We start from the raw sequence: 18,445 nt of genomic DNA, 5'->3' as shown, positions 1-18,445 counted from the left end.
ATATCCACATGCCAACACCCTAACACATTAGCTTGTTGGCTCCAATTAGCGTTAGCCCCAGTGCAATCGAGTAGAGCTGGAAATGTGACTCACCGGGTCTTTAGCTTGTTGCGCTAGCACAGCGTAGGTTGAGATCCTGCTGCACAGGCATTTAGTGTGGACGGCGGCAGACGTGAGTGTTTGGCAGCCCTCGGTGTCCCAGTTCTTAGCGCCAGCTTCCCTGGAGATGGGAGAAACATGGACACACACAGTGAGTGAGACACACACACACACACACCATCACATTACAGCATACAGATGCACTCAAACAAAAAGTGAGAGAGTGAGAGAGAGAGAGAGAGAGAGAGAGAGAGAGAGAGAGAGTGAGAGAAAGAGAGTCAGAGAGAGAGAGAGAGAGAGAGAGAGAGAGAGAGAGAGAGAGAGAGAGAGAGAGAGAGAGAGGCTGGGTACTCATTGACCACATTGAGCTGTATTGTGCTGTAGAGCCCACTCTGACAGGGACAGCCAGACCCCCATGAACCCCTCATTTCTTCTCTCCATCCTTTACCCATGTATTCATCCCTCTGTACTCCATGCCTCCATATATACTACTGTTCAAAAGTTTGGGGTCACTTAGAAATGTCCTTGTTTTCCATGAAAACATTCATGAAATGATTTGCAAAATGAATAGGAAATATAGTCAAGATGTTGACAAGGTTATAAGTAATGATTTTAAATTGAAATAATATTTGTGTCCTTCAAACTTTGCTTCCGTCAAAGAATCTTCCATTTGCAGCAATTACAGCCATGCAGACCTTTGGCATTCTAGTTTTCAATTTGTTGAGGTAATCCAAAGATATTTCACCCCATGCTTCCTGAAGCACCTCCCACAAGTTGGATTGGCTTGATGGGCACTTCTTACGGTCAAGCTGCCCCCCACAACAGCTCAAAAGAGGGATCTCAACTCTGACCGTGCTGGCCACTCCATTATAGACAGAATACCAGCTGACTGCTTTTTCCCTCACTAGTTCTTGCACAGTTTGGAGCTGTGCTTTGGGTCATTGTCCTGTTGTAGGAGGAAATTGGCTCTAATTAAGCGCCGTCCACAGGGTATGGCATGGCGTTGCAAAATGGAGTGATAGCCTTCCTTCTTCAAGATCCCTTTTACCCTGTACAAATCTCCCACTTTACCACCACCAAAGCACTCCCAGACCATCACATTGCCTACACCGTGCTTAACAGATGGCGTCAAGCACTCCTCCAACATCTTTCAATTTTTTTCTGCGTCTCACAAATGTTCTTCTTTGTGTTCCAATTACCTCAAACTTAGATTAGTTTGTCCATAACACTTTTTTTCCGATATTCCTCTGTCCAGTGTCTGTGTTCTTTTGCCCATCTTAATTGTTTATTTTTCTTGGCCAGTCTGAGATATGGCTTTTTTTTTTGCAACTCTGCCTAGAAGTCCAGCATCCTGGAGTCGCCTCTTCACTGTTGACGTTGAGACTGGTGTTTTATTTATTTCATGAAGCTGCCAGTTGAGGACTTGTGAGGCATCTGTTTCTCAAACTAGACACTCTAATGTACTTCTCCTCTTACTCAGTTGTGCACCGGGGCCTCCCACTATTCTGGTTAGAGCCAGTTTGTGCTGTTCTGTGAAGGGAGTAGTATAAAGTGTTGTATGAGATCTTCAGTTTATTGGCAATTCATCACATGGAATAGCCTTCATTTCTCAGAACAAGAATAGACTGATGAAGTTTCAGAAGAAAGTTATTTGTTTCTGGCCATTTTGAGCCTGTAATCGAACCCACATGCTCCAGATACTCAACTAGTCTAAAGAAGGCCAGATTTATTGCTTCTTTAATCTTCTTTAATAGTTGTCAACTGTGCAAACGTAATTGCAAAAAGGTTTTCTAATGATCAATTAGACTTTTAAAATGATAAACTTGGATTAGCTAACACAACGTGCCATTGGAACACAGGAGTGATGGTTGCTGATATTGGGCCTCTGTACGCCTATGTAGATATTCCATTAAATATCAACCGTTTCCAGCTACAATAGTAATTTACAACATTAACAATGTCTACACTATATTTCTGATAAATTTTAAGTTATTTTAATGGACAATTTTTTAAATTTTCTTTCAAAAACAAGGACATTTCTAAGTGATCCCAAACTTTTGAACGGTGGTGTACATCTCTCATTTAGTAATGAAAAGTGTGATGTGGAGGTCAATCAATGGGAACATTCACATTCTCTAATTGAACTAATGACTAGCCTTACAGCCATCAACACACACCAACCATATGATCGAGCCTGGCTTTACTACAAATGACTGTACACACGTCTGTTGCAGATCTTGTCACGGTTACAGCAGTGATATGAACCTTCAGATACATGAGTCACACTAACTGGACTAACCACCACCCTGTCTGTGGCACTTCTGTGAACAGTTATAACACTGAGATGAACCTTTATACAGTTCTGTTAGAGTGTTGTGTATGCACAGCCCCTGACAATAACTGAACTAATTATCAGTCCCCTCACAGGGCCTGATGTATAATTATTGACAGTTGAAACAGTGCTGAGTGTACTGTCTCTGTCAGCTATATCACAGCTGAAGAGGTCTTTTCCATCAACTCCTCTGATAGCACCACCACCAAACACTGACTGGGAGGCAGAGGAGAGAAACAGGACGCAGTGTTCTTGTTCATAAGGGGTTGCTAATAAAGAAGTATTTTCCTAATCAACTTCTATTGTCCCTCATTGTCCTTGGTGAATGTCCCTCATATTTCTAGTTTGCAGTTGGAAAGTGAGGTAGAGACAAATCAATTTCCCTAAGCATCTTTTTGATTCAAGAAAACACTTCCCTTCTAAATTATATTTTAATTCTGAACTAGGTCGAAGCCAACTGTGGAGGGGCCCTAGGGTTGGAAGATCCACAGCTGTGAGAGCATGGTCTGGGGCCACATGGCATCAGTCTGCCGCCTGGTATGGGACAGATGGATAGGATGCTGTAAAAAATGGCATTCAACCTGCTAGGGGTTATAATCTGGACGTTGGCATATTCCACTGAGGTTACAGTGCTCCACAGGGAGACACATTGCATGCGCCGAATGCACGCGCACACACACACACACACACACACACACACACACACACACACACACACACACACACACACACACACACACACACACACACACACACACACACACACACACACACACACACACACACACACACACACACACACACACACACATACACATACACACACTGCTGGTTTTGTCTCCCCAGGGAGAGGGGGCCCAGATTGACATATAATCAGTGATTATCAGCGGTTGCTGGTCTGATTTTGGATAGGCAGTGTGTGTGTCTGCCTATTGTACAACAATGCCATAGACAGAAGGATGAATGAGCCATGGACCGTTATGTGGAACATGTCATAGTAGATACATGTTGTAGGTACACATGGGAAGCTATTCGGTAGTGTGCCTACGTGTGTATGCCTGCGTGTGCCCCCGAGTACCTTCAATGAACAGACCCAAAATGCACAATTATGCCGAGCAGCGCTTTGAGAGGTAACAGTCTACCAGAAACACTAATCAATCTGTGGAGTTGAGAGTATCATTGATGCAGGTAGAATCTTCCAGTAAGAACAGACAAAGAAGCAGCTTACATTTCCCAAGTCCTAACTTCAACTCAATGTGTGTGATGCTAAACTGACCTTGTGTCTAAAGGGAAACTTCCCCCTACTCCACTTTCATCATGCAAATCAACAGACGAATTACCACGTTCAACTTGTTATCTCTCTCTCTGCCTGCCATGTGCAATGCTAAGTACTACAAACTCTGACAGTCTCATGTGAGACGTTTATCTTTGTTTCTCAAATGTCTAATTTCCGAAGTTGTTCCAGACATTCCATTTCAAAGTGTTTAAGTTTAAGTTTAGGCATTAAGTTTGAATCTTTAAGGTAAGGGTTAAGGTTACAATAGGAATGAACTCTGGTTAAGGTAAGACCCAGCTAGCACAGTGGATCTGGGCCGATTCTGGCTGAGAGTCGGGGAACACGGCTGAGAATCAGACTCGGCCGACGTCATGTGTCCTAAGTATTACTTATGGCTAGGATGTGGGGATTGAACTCGGGCCGATTCCGGTGTGAGTGAGTTATCTCGCCCAAATGTATTACTTGGGGATTGGGCCGATTGTGGTTACTCTCTGGCAGATGATTACACAGGCTGCTTTATATAATTAACACTTCATTATGTTTTTATTTTTCCATATGTTTTCAATGTTTCTGTGATCAAAAAATAACATTTAAATGAAATGATTTAAGAGTCCTGTTATATTTGAGTATTTTGATACTTTGTGCAAGTGGCACAGTGGTTTAAGCCCGTGCTGGCCGTGAACGGGAGACCCATGAAGCAAAGCACAATTGGCCCAATGTCATCCGGGATGTCCTTGTCCTCGTGCTGTAGCGACTCCTGTGGCGGGCCAGGCACATGCATGCCGACACGGTCATCAGGTGTACGGTGGTTCCTCTGACACATTGCCTGGGTTGTGTTTCGGGGGGATGCATGGCTCTTGACCTTCGCCGCTCCCGAGGCCGTACGGGAGTTGCAGCGATGGAACATGGATATGAAGAAAAGGGGGTAATTTGTATGTATAATAGTCATATTTAAAATGAATAAATCTGGTACATTTTTATACATTTATTTATATTTGCATTGGGCCGCTTCTGGGGGGATTCTGGTAGACAGAAATGGCCTGATATACTTGGGCTGATTCTGGGGGGATTCTGGTAGACAGAAACGGCCTGATGTACTTGGGCTGATTCTGGGCCGTGTCCGACACCCGATTCTGGGCCAATTCAATCAGTTCTGGCCACCTGGAAGAGGGCCGCTTCTGGGTTGAATCCTCATTGCTAGCTGGGGGGTTAAGGTTTGGGACAGGCTTAAAACAAAAATATCAAAAACGACTTTCTATAACTGGATTTAAACATACAAACTTTCCAATCCGAGGCAGATGCTTATGCCCATCTGCCACAACGCCTTAATAAAACTGAAAACTACTTGAAGCTAACAGTGCTCACGATTGCCTCTAGTGGCCGGTTTCCACGTCCCGAAGTCCTCAGATATTGATTGACGTCGAATACTGACTTGTATCACGGGTGGCCTGGCTGAGCTGACTCATACTGATTATTTACACACACACGCACACACACGCATGCGCACGCGCACGCACGCACACACACACACACACACACACACACACACACACACACACACACACACACACACACACACACACACACACACACACACACACACACACACACACACACACACACACACACACACACACACACACACACACACACACACACACACACACACACACACACACACACACACACACACACACACACACGCACAGTCTTGTACAGCTAAACTTGTGGGGAAACACAATTCAGTCCCATTCAAAACCCTATTTTCCCTAACGCCTGACCTTAAACCTAACCCTAACCAGTACTCTTACCCTAACCCTAACAAGAAAAACCTATCCTTAACCATAACCATAGACCTAACCCTAGATTCCTACCCCTAAGCTAAAAACTAACCCTTGCTCCTAACTCTAAACCTTAACGTAATTCTAACAATAACACTAATCCTAACCTTAACCCTAAACCCCCTAGAAATAGCATTTGACCATGTGGGGACTAACAAAAATGTCCCCAATTGGTCAAATTTATTTTGTTTACTTCTCGTCCCCACAAGAATAGTTAAACACGTCCACACACACACACACACACACACACACACACACACACACACACACACACACACACACACACACACACACACACACACACACACACACACACACACACACACACACACACACACACACACACACACACACACACACCCTCAACATGAACTATAAACAGAGATGTGTTCACTCACACACGAGCCAGAATTTCAGTACATATTGAGCCATACGGGCCTTATCAGTCTACATGCATAAATAATTATTAGGACAGATGGAGAGAAATGTGTCTTGCTGGGTTATGCATGGTGTCCCAATTCTTACTTGGGTGAGCTTATCACACGCACACACGCACAGATATGAACATATAAACACACATACGCACACTAGCACACACACTTGCCCATAAGCAAAACATGTAATACTCTGTGTATCGTAAGGGGTTTGTGTGTGTGTGTGTGTGTGTGTGTGTGTGTGTGTGTGTGTGTGTGTGTGTGTGTGTGTGTGTGTGTGTGTGTGTGTGTGTGTGTGTGTGTGTGTGTGTGTGTGTGTGTGTGTGTGTGTGTGTGTGTTGTCTGCTGGCTCACAGTGGGGTGTCTGCAGGATAAAACAGAGGAACACTAAGTGATCCCTATTTGGAGAGGAAAGCGCAAAATTACTCTTGACATCTACAAATTCAGGAGTAAAAATGTGATTAACAAATCGCATAATAAATTGTATGGATTAATTCCGTGTTCAATAACAGTGGTTAACATTTGAATGACTTCCCCATCTCTGTACCCCACACGTACCATTATCTGTATGGTCCCTCAATCGAGTAGTGCATTTTAAGCACAGATTCAACCACAAAGATCAGAGAGGTTTTTCAACATTTCAAAATAAAAAAGGGCACCGATTGGTAGATGTTTAAAAATAAAAAGTGCAGACGCTGAATATCCCTTTCAGCATGGTTAAGTTATTAATTAGGCTTTGGATAGTGTATCAATACACCCAGTCACTACAAATATACTGTCGTCCTTCCTAACTCAGTTGCTGGAGAGGAAGGCAGCGGCTCAGGGATTTCACCATGAGGCCAATGGTGATTTAAAAAAGCTAGAGTTTAATGATTATGAAACGAGAAAACTGACATAAATGACAGAGTGAAAAAAAGGAAGCCTGTATAGAATACAAATACTCCAAAACATGCATCCTGTTTGCAACGAGGCATTTAAGTAATGTGGCAAATATATTAACCTTTTGTCCTGAATACAAAGCGATAGGTTTGTGGGAAATACAACATAACACATTACTGTGTACCACTCTTCATATTTTCAAACATGGTGGTGGCTGCATCATGTTATGGGAATGCTTGTCATTGGAGTTTTTTAGGATAAAACAGCTATAAGTTCAGGTAACATCCTAGAGTCGCTCTGGATAAGAGCGTCTGCTAAATGACTTAAATGTAAATGTAAATGTAGAGGAAAACCTCTGCTTTCCAACAGACACTGACAAATTCCAACAGACACTTTCCAACAGACAAATTCACCTTTCAGCAGGACAATAACCTAAAACACAAGGTCAAATCCACACAGGAGTTACTTTTCAAGATGACATTGAATGTTCCTGAGCGGTTTGAAAACAGCTTGAACATCTATAGCAAAACTTGGAAATAGCTGTCTAGCAATGATCAACAATCAACTTGACAGAGCTTGAAGAATTTTACAAATAGTAACATGCAAATATTGTACAATCCAGGTGTGCAGAGCTCAGAGACTTACCCCAAAAGACTCACAGGTGCTGCTATAAAGTATTAACCCAGGGGTGTAATACTTACTGTATGTAAATTAGATATTTTTGTAATTACATTTTTTCAAAATTTGCAAACATTTTGAAAAACCTGTTTCCACTTTGTCATTATAGGTTATTGTGTGTAAATGAGTGAGAAAGAAAAAAAGAGATTCAATACATTTTGAATTCAGGCTGTAACACAACCAAATAAGGTTGGAATAAGTCAAGGGGTATGAATACTTCCTGAAGGCATTGTAGATAAAGCGCCTCATTGTCAAAATCCCAAAGTATCCCTTCAAGGTACATTGACACTTTCCAATATTTTGTTTTAGCTCACCAATAAAGCTTGAATGGAAGCTTACCACTTTTTATTTTATCTGGCGATTAAATCCTAATTTGACGATGAGGGACTTTTGGAGGTTTAAATGGTGAATAGACAGATTGAATTGATTTAAACTGGTCTTGTTAGACCTGAGGACAAAGTCTGATTTTGACATATTAACTCCATATTTAGCTTGCATGTATTACAGTGCCTTACATTTAGTTTAACTTACTTCATTTTTCATTTTTCACTTTTCACCTATTTTCCTTCAGATCAGAGAGAGAGAGAGAAAGACAGTCCGAGAGAGAAAGAGAAAGAAAGAGAGAAAGAGAGAGGGAGCGAGAGAGAGTGATGGGGGATATATATATATAGAGAGAGAGATGGGGGATATATATATAGAGAGAGATATGGGGGATATATATATATAGAGAGAGAGAGAGATGGGGGATATATATATAGAGAGATATGGGGGATATATATATACATATAGAGAGAGATGGGGGATATATATATATAGAGAGAGAGATGGGGGATATATATATAGAGAGAGATATGGGGGATATATATATATATATACATATAGAGAGAGATGGGGGGGATATATATATATATATATATATATATATATATATATATATATATATATATATATAGAGAGAGAGATATGGGGGATATATATATATATAGAGAGAGATGGGGGATATATATATATAGAGAGATATGGGGGATATAGAGAGAGAGAGATGGGGGATATAGAGAGAGAGATGGGGGATATATATATATATATATAGAGAGAGATGGGGGATATATATATAGAGAGAGAGATGGGGGATATAGAGAGAGAGAGATGGGGGATATAGAGAGAGAGAGATGGGGGATATAGAGAGAGAGAGATAAATGGTCCTTCCGTAGCTCAGTTGGTAGAGCATGGCGCTTGTAATGCCAGGGTAGTGGGTTTGATCCCCGGGACCACCCATACGTAGAATGTATGCACACATGACTGTAAGTCGCTTTGGATAAAAGCATCTGCTAAATGGCATATATTATTATTATATTATATGGGGGATATATATATGGAGAGAGAGAGAGATGGGGGATATAGAGAGAGAGAGTAGGTGGGAAATCTAAAGAAAGGTCAGTGGTGGAAAAAGTACTGTCACACTTGCGTAAAAGTAAAGATACCATAATAGAAAATGACTCAAGTAAAAGTGAATATCACCCAGTGAAATATCACTTGATTGCTAAAATATACTTAAGTATCAAAAGTCTAGTGAAACAAAAGTAGAAGTTGTCAAAAATAGTACTACTTAAGGAGTAACCGGCATCGATAAGAGACATTTCTGTGCAGCCGTATTCATCGACCTGGCTAAGGTTTTCGACTCTGTCAATCACATTCTTATTGGCAGACTCAATAGCCTTGGTTTCTCAAATTATTGCCTCGCTTGGTTCACCAACTACTTCCACGATAGAGTTCAGTATGTCAAATCGGAGGGCCTGTTGTCCGGACCTTTGGCAGTATTTATGGGGATGCCACAGGGTTCAATTCTCGGGCCGACTCTCTTCTCTGTATACATCAATGATGTCGCTCTCGCTGCTGGTGATTTTTTGATACACCTCTAATCAGACGACACCATTCTGTATACCTCTGGCCCTTCGCTGGATACTGTGTTTTAACTAACCTCCAGATGAGCTTCAATGCCATACAACTCTCCTTCCCGTGGCCTCCAACTGCTCTTAAATGCAAGTAAAACTAAGTGCATGCTCTTCAACCAATCGCTGCCCGCACCTGCCCGCCCGTGCAGCATCACTACTCTGGACAGTTCTGACTTAGAATATGTGGACAACTACAAATACCTAGGTGTCTGGTTAGACTGTAAACTCTCCTTCCAGACGAATATAAACATAAACGAATATAAACATTACATCTAGAATCAGCTTCCTATTCCACAACAAAGCATCCTTCACTCATGCAGCCAAACATACCCTCGTAAAACTGACCATCCTACCGATCCTCGACTTCGGCGTTGTCATTTACAAAATAGTATCTCAGTATCCCAGTATCTCAACTTGCACATCCTACCATTCCAGTGTTTAATTGCTATAATGTAATTACTTTGACACCATGGCCTATTTATTGCCTTACCTCTCTTATCCTACCTCATTTGCACATGCTGTATGTCGATTTTTCTACTGTATCATTGATTGTATGTTAGTTTATTCCATGTGTAACTCTCTGTTGTTGTATGTGTCGACCTGCTTTGCTTTGTCTTGGCCAGGTCGCAATTGCAAACTATAACTTGTTCTCAACTAGCCTACCTGGTTAAATAAAGGTGAAATAAAAAATAATAAAAAATAAAGTACTTTAAAGTATTTTTACTTCAGTACTTTACACCACTGTGAAGGGTCTATGGTGAGGGGTGGGTCTATGGTAAGGGGATCCGGGGCAGGTAGCTTGGCAGTTAGACATAGTGAGGGTCTATGGTGAGGTGATACGGTCTAGCAGTTAGACTACCTAACTGATCAGGGTGTTAGAGGGACTATGGTGAGGTGATCAGGGTGTTAGAGGGTCTATGGTGAGGTGATCAGGGTGTTAGAGGGACTATGGTGAGGTGATCAGGGTGTTAGAGGGACTATGGTGAAGTGATCAGGGTGTTAGAGGCACTACGTGAGGTGATCAGGGTGTTAGAGGCACTATGGTGAGGTGATCAGGGTGTTAGATGGACTATGGTGAGGTGATCAGGGTGTTAGAGGGTCTATGGTGAGAAGAATCAGGGTGATAGAGGGACTATGGTGAGGTGATCAGGGTGTTAGAGGGACTATGGTGAGGTGATCAGGGTGTTAGAGGGACTATGGTGAAGTGAACAGGGTGTTAGAGGGTCTATGGTGAGGTGATCAGGGTGTTAGAGGGACTATGGTGAGGTGATCAGGGTGTTAGAGGGACTATGGTGAGGTGATCAGGGTGTTAGAGGCACTACGTGAGGTGATCAGGGTGTTAGAGGGTCTATGGTGAGGTGATCAGGGTGTTAGAGGGACTATGGTGAGGTGATCAGGGTGTTAGAGGGACTATGGTGAGAAGAATCAGGGTGTTAGAGGCACTACGTGAGGTGATCAGGGTGTTAGATGGACTATGGTGAGGTGATCAGGGTGTTAGAGGGTCTATGGTGAGAAGAATCAGGGTGATAGAGGCACTATGGTGAGGTGATCAGGGTGTTAGATGGTCTATGGTGAGAAGAATCAGGGTGATAGAGGGACTATGGTGAGGTGATCAGGGTGTTAGATGGACTATGGTGAGGTGATCAGGGTGTTAGATGGACTATGGTGAGGTGATCAGGGTGTTAGAGGGACTATGGTGAGGTGATCAGGGTGTTAGATTGTCTATGGTGAGAAGAATCAGGGTGTTAGATGGTCTATGGTGAGAAGAATCAGGGTGATAGAGGGACTATGGTGAGGTGATCAGGGTGTTAGAGGGGAGGGTCTATGGTGAGGTGATCAGGGTGTTAGAGGGGAGGGTCTATGGTCCTTCTGTAGCTCAGTTGGTAGAGCATGGCGCTTGTAACGCCAGGGTAGTGGGTTCGATCCCCGGGACCACCCATACGTAGAATGTATGCACACATGACTGTAAGTCGCTTTGGATAAAAGCGTCTGCTAAATGGCATATATTATTATTATTATATTTTGTCTATGGTGAGGTGATCAGGGTGTTAGAGGGTCTATGGTGAGGTGATCAGGGTGTTAGAGGGACTATGGTGAGGTGATCAGGGTGTTAGAGGGACTATGGTGAGGTGATCAGGGTGTTAGATGGTCTATGGTGAGGTGATGAGGGTGTTAGATGGTCTATGGTGAGGTGATCAGGGTGTTAGAGGGACTATGGTGAGGTGATCAGGCTGTTAGATGCTCTATGGTGAGGTGATCAGGGTGTTAGAGGGACTATGGTGAGGTGATCAGGGTGTTAGAGGGACTATGGTGAGGTGATAAGGGTGTTAGATGGTCTATGGTGAGGTGATCAGGGTGTTAGATGGTCTATGGTGAGGTGATGAGGGTGTTAGAGGGTCACAAACCTTACAGATCTGACTTTAGTAGTAACTAGGGTCAGAAATACAGTGCTGTGAAAAAGTATTCGCCCCTTTCTGAATCTCTATTTTTTGCATATTTTTGATACTGAATGTTTTCAGCTCTTCAACCAAAACCTAATATTAGATACAGGGAACCTGAGTGAACAAATACAACAACAATTGGATACTTATTGTATTTATTTAATCAACAAAGATATGCAACCCCCAGTTCCCCTATGTGAAAAAGTAATGGCCCATAACTGGTTGTGCCACATTTAGCTGTAATGACTCCGACCAAATGCTTCCTGTAGTTACAATGACGGCCTACACCGGTCAAACCAGGATGATGCTGGTCCAATTGTGCGCCGCCCTATGGGACTCCCAATAACTGCCAGTTGTGATACAGCCTGGATTGGAACCATGGTGTCTGTAGTGACGCATCTAGGACTGAGATGCAGTGCCTTAGACTGCTGCGTCACTCAGGATCCCTTTGCAGAATGTCAAACACTTTTTTCTTGCTACATGAATCAATATGTGTTATTTTATAGTTTTGATGTCTTCATTTTTATTCTACAATGTAGAAAATAGTTTAAAAAAAAGAAAACCTCTTGAATCAGTATATGTCCAAACTTTTGACTGATACTGGATAGGATACAGTAAATAGGACACAGTATATAGGATATAGGATATAGCATATGGAATATAGCATATGGATATAGGATATGGAATATAAGATATATGATAGATTATACAGGATATAGAATATATGTGATATAGGTTACAGTATATGGGATATAAGATACAGTATATAGGACACATTATATAGGATACACTACATAGGGTATAGGACGCAGGAAAAAGGGTATATGATACAGGATATAGGGTATAGGATACAGGATATAGGGTATAAGATACAGGCTATAGGGCATAAGATACAGTATACAGGCTACAGAATGCAGGATATAGGGTATAGGATACAGGATATAGGATACAGGATATAGGATATATAGGACACATGATATAGGGTATAGGATACAGTATATAGGGTATAGGATACAGGATAGAGTATATAGGGTATAGGATACAGGATATAGGTTACAGTATATAGGATACAGTATATAGGATACAGGATATACAGTAGGATAGAGTGTAAATTATACAGTACATAGGATATATGATACAGTATATAGGAACCTCGATATACAGTAGGATACAGTGTAACGGCTACAGTACATCAGATATATGATACAGTACAAAGGGTATAGGATACAGTATATACGATACAGTATATAATATATATGATATAGGTTATAGGATACAGGATACAGGATACAGGATATAAGATACAGTATACAGTATATAGGATACAGTGTAGAGCATATATGGTAAATGATAAAGGATATATGATAGAGTATTTAGGATATATGATACAGTATATATAGGATATAGTGTATACGGTAACGTCAGGATGGCAGAGAGGTTAAGAAGGAGCGAGAGGAGTGGAGTGAGGTAGATCTGGGAAGTCGATGGAGGAGGAGAAAGGCATTAGGGAAGGAGTGGAGTGGGGTGGATCTGGGGAGTCGATGGAGGAGGAGAAAGGCATTAGGGAAGGAGTGGAGTGAGGTAGATCTGGGGAGTCGATGGAGGAGGAGAAAGGCATTAGGGAAGGAGTGGAGTCAGGTAGATCTGGGGAGTCGATGGAGGAGGAGAGAGGCATTAGGGAAGGAGTGGAGTGAGGTAGATCTGGGGAGTCGATGGAGGAGGAGAAAGGCATTAGGGAAGGAGTGGAGTGGGGTGGATCTTGGGAGAAGATGGAGGAGGAGAAAGGCATTAGGGAAGGAGTGGAGTGAGGTGGGTCTTGGGAGAAGATGGAGGAGGAGAAAGGCATTAGGGAAGGAGTGGAGTGAGGTGGATCTGGGGAGAAGATGGAGGAGGAGAGAGGCATTAGGGAAGGAGTGGAGTGAGGTGGATCTTGGGAGAAGATGGAGGAGGAGAAAGGCATTAGGGAAGGAGTGGAGTGAGGTGGATCTGGGGAGAAGATGGAGGAGGAGAGAGGCGTTAGGGAAGGAGTGGAGTGAGGTACATCTAGGGAGTTGAGGGAGGAGGAGAGAGGCGTTAGGGAAGGAGTGGAGTGAGGTGGATCTGGGGAGTTGAGGGAGGAGGAGAGAGGCATTAGGGAAGGAGTGGAGTGAGGTGGATCTTGGGAGAAGATGGAGGAGGAGAAAGGCATTAGGGAAGGAGTGGAGTGAGGTGGATCTGGGGAGAAGATGGAGGAGGAGAGAGGCATTAGGGAAGGAGTGGAGTGAGGTGGATCTTGGGAGAAGATGGAGGAGGAGAAAGGCATTAGGGAAGGAGTGGAGTGAGGTGGATCTGGGGAGAAGATGGAGGAGGAGAGAGGCATTAGGGAAGGAGTGGAGTGAGGTGGATCTTGGGAGAAGATGGAGGAGGAGAAAGGCATTAGGGAAGGAGTGGAGTGAGGTGGATCTGGGGAGAAGATGGAGGAGGAGAGAGGCATTAGGGAAGGAGTGGAGTGAGGTGGATCTTGGGAGAAGATGGAGGAGGAGAAAGGCATTAGGGAAGGAGTGGAGTGAGGTGGATCTGGGGAGAAGATGGAGGAGGAGAGAGGCGTTAGGGAAGGAGTGGAGTGAGGTACATCTAGGGAGTTGAGGGAGGAGGAGAGAGGCGTTAGGGAAGGAGTGGAGTGAGGTGGATCTGGGGAGTTGAGGGAGGAGGAGAGAGGCATTAGGGAAGGAGTGGAGTGAGGTGGATCTGGGGAGTTGAGGGAGGAGGAGAGAGGCATTGGGGAAGGAGTGGAGTGAGGTGGATCTGGGGAGTCGATGGAGGAGGAGAAAGGCATTAGGGAAGGAGTGGAGTGAGGTAGATCTGGGGAGTCGATGGAGGAGGAGAAAGGCATTAGGGAAGGAGTGGAGTGGGGTAGATCTGGGGAGTCGATGGAGGAGGAGAAAGGCATTAGGGAAGGAGTGGAGTGGGGTAGATCTGGGGAGTCGATGGAGGAGGAGAAAGGCATTAGGGAAGGAGTGGAGTGAGGTAGATCTGGGGAGTCGATGGAGGAGGAGAGAGGCATTAGGGAAGGAGTGGAGTGAGGTAGATCTGGGGAGTCGATGGAGGAGGAGAAAGGCATTAGGGAAGGAGTGGAGTGGGGTGGATCTTGGGAGAAGATGGAGGAGGAGAAAGGCATTAGGGAAGGAGTGGAGTGAGGTGGGTCTTGGGAGAAGATGGAGGAGGAGAAAGGCATTAGGGAAGGAGTGGAGTGAGGTGGATCTGGGGAGAAGATGGAGGAGGAGAGAGGCATTAGGGAAGGAGTGGAGTGAGGTGGATCTTGGGAGAAGATGGAGGAGGAGAAAGGCATTAGGGAAGGAGTGGAGTGAGGTGGATCTGGGGAGAAGATGGAGGAGGAGAGAGGCGTTAGGGAAGGAGTGGAGTGAGGTACATCTAGGGAGTTGAGGGAGGAGGAGAGAGGCGTTAGGGAAGGAGTGGAGTGAGGTGGATCTGGGGAGTTGAGGGAGGAGGAGAGAGGCATTAGGGAAGGAGTGGAGTGAGGTGGATCTTGGGAGAAGATGGAGGAGGAGAAAGGCATTAGGGAAGGAGTGGAGTGAGGTGGATCTGGGGAGAAGATGGAGGAGGAGAGAGGCATTAGGGAAGGAGTGGAGTGAGGTGGATCTTGGGAGAAGATGGAGGAGGAGAAAGGCATTAGGGAAGGAGTGGAGTGAGGTGGATCTGGGGAGAAGATGGAGGAGGAGAGAGGCATTAGGGAAGGAGTGGAGTGAGGTGGATCTTGGGAGAAGATGGAGGAGGAGAAAGGCATTAGGGAAGGAGTGGAGTGAGGTGGATCTGGGGAGAAGATGGAGGAGGAGAGAGGCATTAGGGAAGGAGTGGAGTGAGGTGGATCTGGGGAGAAGATGGAGGAGGAGAGAGGCATTAGGGAAGGAGTGGAGTGAGGTGGATCTTGGGAGAAGATGGAGGAGGAGAAAGGCATTAGGGAAGGAGTGGAGTGAGGTGGATCTGGGGAGAAGATGGAGGAGGAGAGAGGCATTAGGGAAGGAGTGGAGTGAGGTGGATCTTGGGAGAAGATGGAGGAGGAGAAAGGCATTAGGGAAGGAGTGGAGTGAGGTGGATCTGGGGAGAAGATGGAGGAGGAGAGAGGCGTTAGGGAAGGAGTGGAGTGAGGTACATCTAGGGAGTTGAGGGAGGAGGAGAGAGGCGTTAGGGAAGGAGTGGAGTGAGGTGGATCTGGGGAGTTGAGGGAGGAGGAGAGAGGCATTAGGGAAGGAGTGGAGTGAGGTGGATCTGGGGAGTTGAGGGAGGAGGAGAGAGGCATTAGGGAAGGAGTGGAGTGAGGTGGATCTGGGGAGTTGAGGGAGGAGGAGAGAGGCGTTAGGGAAGGAGTGGAGTGAGGTGGATCTGGGGAGTTGATGGAGGAGGAGAAAGGCATTAGGGAAGGAGTGGAGTGAGGTGGATCTGGGGAGTTGAGGGAGGAGGAGAGAGGCATTAGGGAAGGAGTGGAGTGAGGTGGATCTGGGGAGTTGAGGGAGGAGGAGAGAGGCATTATAAAAGCGTCTGCTAAATGGCATATATTATTATTATATTAGGGAAGGAGTGGAGTGAGGTGGATCTGGGGAGTTGAGGGAGGAGGAGAGAGGCATTAGGGAAGGAGTGGAGTGAGGTACATCTAGGGAGTTGAGGGAGGAGGAGAGAGGAAGAGTAAAAGGAGAGGTAGAGATAACTCAAAGATACTAGATTTAGATAAGATTTACGTAAACCATTCTTTGATGTGCTGTCTGTCATTGTTTCATCCTTATAACACTTGGTATGGGTTTGGGATAAAAGGAGGGGATGTTGTGTGCTCTGTATGTCTTCCTTGTCAGTCTGGAGGAGAGTTTGGGGGATGTGACTAAGCATGGCATTAAGTCACTGGAACAAATCTTCAGATGACACAAATCGCCTTGCGTCACTCTGCTTTCAGCAAGCCATGCTAGCTACCTAAACACAGGGAAAGCACGCACACACACAGGCCAACAAACAGACACACAAACACACACTCAGACAGGCATTTAACATGGAACAACCTTTCGACATGTGGCGTCTCCTAAACATGCATGTTAGCATGAGTGTGTGATTCTGAGCGTGTGTGTATGTGATTCTGAGCGTGTGTATGTGATTCTGAGCGTGTGTGCATGTGATTCTGAGCGTGTGTGTATCTGATTCTGAGCGTGTGTATGTGATTCTGAGCGTGTGTGCATGTGATTCTGAGTGTGTGTGTATGTGATTCTGAGCGTGTGTATGTGATTCTAAGCGTGTGTGCATGTGATTCTGAGCGTGTGTGCATGTGATTCTGAGCGTGTGTGATTCTGAGCGTGTGTATGTGATTCTGAGCGTGTGTGTATGTGATTTTGAGCGTGTGTGCATGTGATTCTGAGCGTGTGTGTATGTGATTCTGAGCGTGTGTATGTGATTCTGAGCGTGTGTGCATGTGATTCTGAGCGTGTGTGTGTGATTCTGAGCGTGTGTATGTGATTCTGAGCGTGTGTATGTGATTCTAAGCGTGTGTGCATATGATTCTGAGCGTGTGTGTATGTGATTCTGAGCGTGTGCATATGTGATTCTGAGTGTGTGTATGTGATTCTGAGCGTGTGTGTATGTGATTCTGAGCGTGTGTGCATGTGATTCTGAGCGTGTGTGCATGTGATTCTAAGCGTATGTGCATGTGATTCTGAGCGTGTGTGTATGTGATTCTGAGAATGTGTGTATGTGATTCTAAGCGTGTGTGCATATGATTCTGAGCGTGTGTGTATGTGATTCTGAGCGTGTGCATATGTGATTCTGAGTGTGTGTATGTGATTCTGAGCGTGTGTGTATGTGATTCTGAGCGTGTGTGTATGTGATTCTGAGAATGTGTGTATGTGATTCTGAGCGTGTGTGCATGTGATTCTGAGCGCGTGTGCATGTGATTCTGAGCGCGTGTGTATGTGATTCTGAGTGTATGTGCATGTGATTCTGAGCGTCTGTATGTGATTCTGAGAATGTGTGTATGTGATTCTGAGCGTGTGTGCATGTGATTCTGAGCGCGTGTGCATGTGATTCTGAGCGTATGTGTATGTGATTCTGAGCGTGTGTATGTGATTCTGAGCGTGTGTATGTGATTCTGAGCGTGTGTATGTGATTCTGAGCGTGTGTGCATGTGATTCTGAGCGTGTGTATGTGATTCTGAGCGTGTGTGTGTGATTCTGAGCGTGTGTATGTGATTCTGAGCGTGTGTATGTGATTCTGAGCGTATGTGCATGTGATTCTGAGCGTGTGTATGTGATTCTGAGCGTGTGTATGTGATTCTGAGCGTGTGTATGTGATTCTGAGCGTGTGTATGTGATTCTGAGCGTGTGTGTATCTGATTCTGAGCGTGTGTATGTGATTCTGAAAGTGTGTGTGCATGTGATTCTGAGTGTGTGTGTATGTGATTCTGAGCGTGTGTATGTGATTCTAAGCGTGTGTGCATGTGATTCTGAGCGTGTGTGTATGTGATTCTGAGCGTGTGTGATT

The 18,445-nt window shown here is 44.5% G+C and overlaps 1 protein-coding gene across 12 annotated transcripts in view; it reads right to left on the bottom strand.

The window, feature by feature from the left end:
* Positions 1-18,445, bottom strand: part of LOC124012930 (adhesion G protein-coupled receptor B2-like) — a 541,176-nt gene that overhangs the window by 125,787 nt on the left and 396,944 nt on the right. For all 12 annotated transcript variants that reach the window (XR_006834797.1, XM_046326992.1, XM_046326996.1 and 9 more), the window contains one exon: positions 94-220. Coding sequence is in view for 11 of the 12 variants with exons in the window: in XM_046326992.1 (XP_046182948.1) it covers positions 94-220 (127 nt within the window). In the remaining variant the exon portion in view is untranslated. The remainder of the gene's footprint in view (positions 1-93; positions 221-18,445) is intronic.

This window comes from Oncorhynchus gorbuscha, linkage group LG24, assembly GCF_021184085.1.
Source record: "Oncorhynchus gorbuscha isolate QuinsamMale2020 ecotype Even-year linkage group LG24, OgorEven_v1.0, whole genome shotgun sequence".
Taxonomy (NCBI): Eukaryota; Metazoa; Chordata; class Actinopteri; order Salmoniformes; family Salmonidae; genus Oncorhynchus; species Oncorhynchus gorbuscha.
The sequence above is the reverse complement of the archived record's forward strand: the minus strand, read 5'-3'. Positions and strand labels throughout refer to the sequence as shown.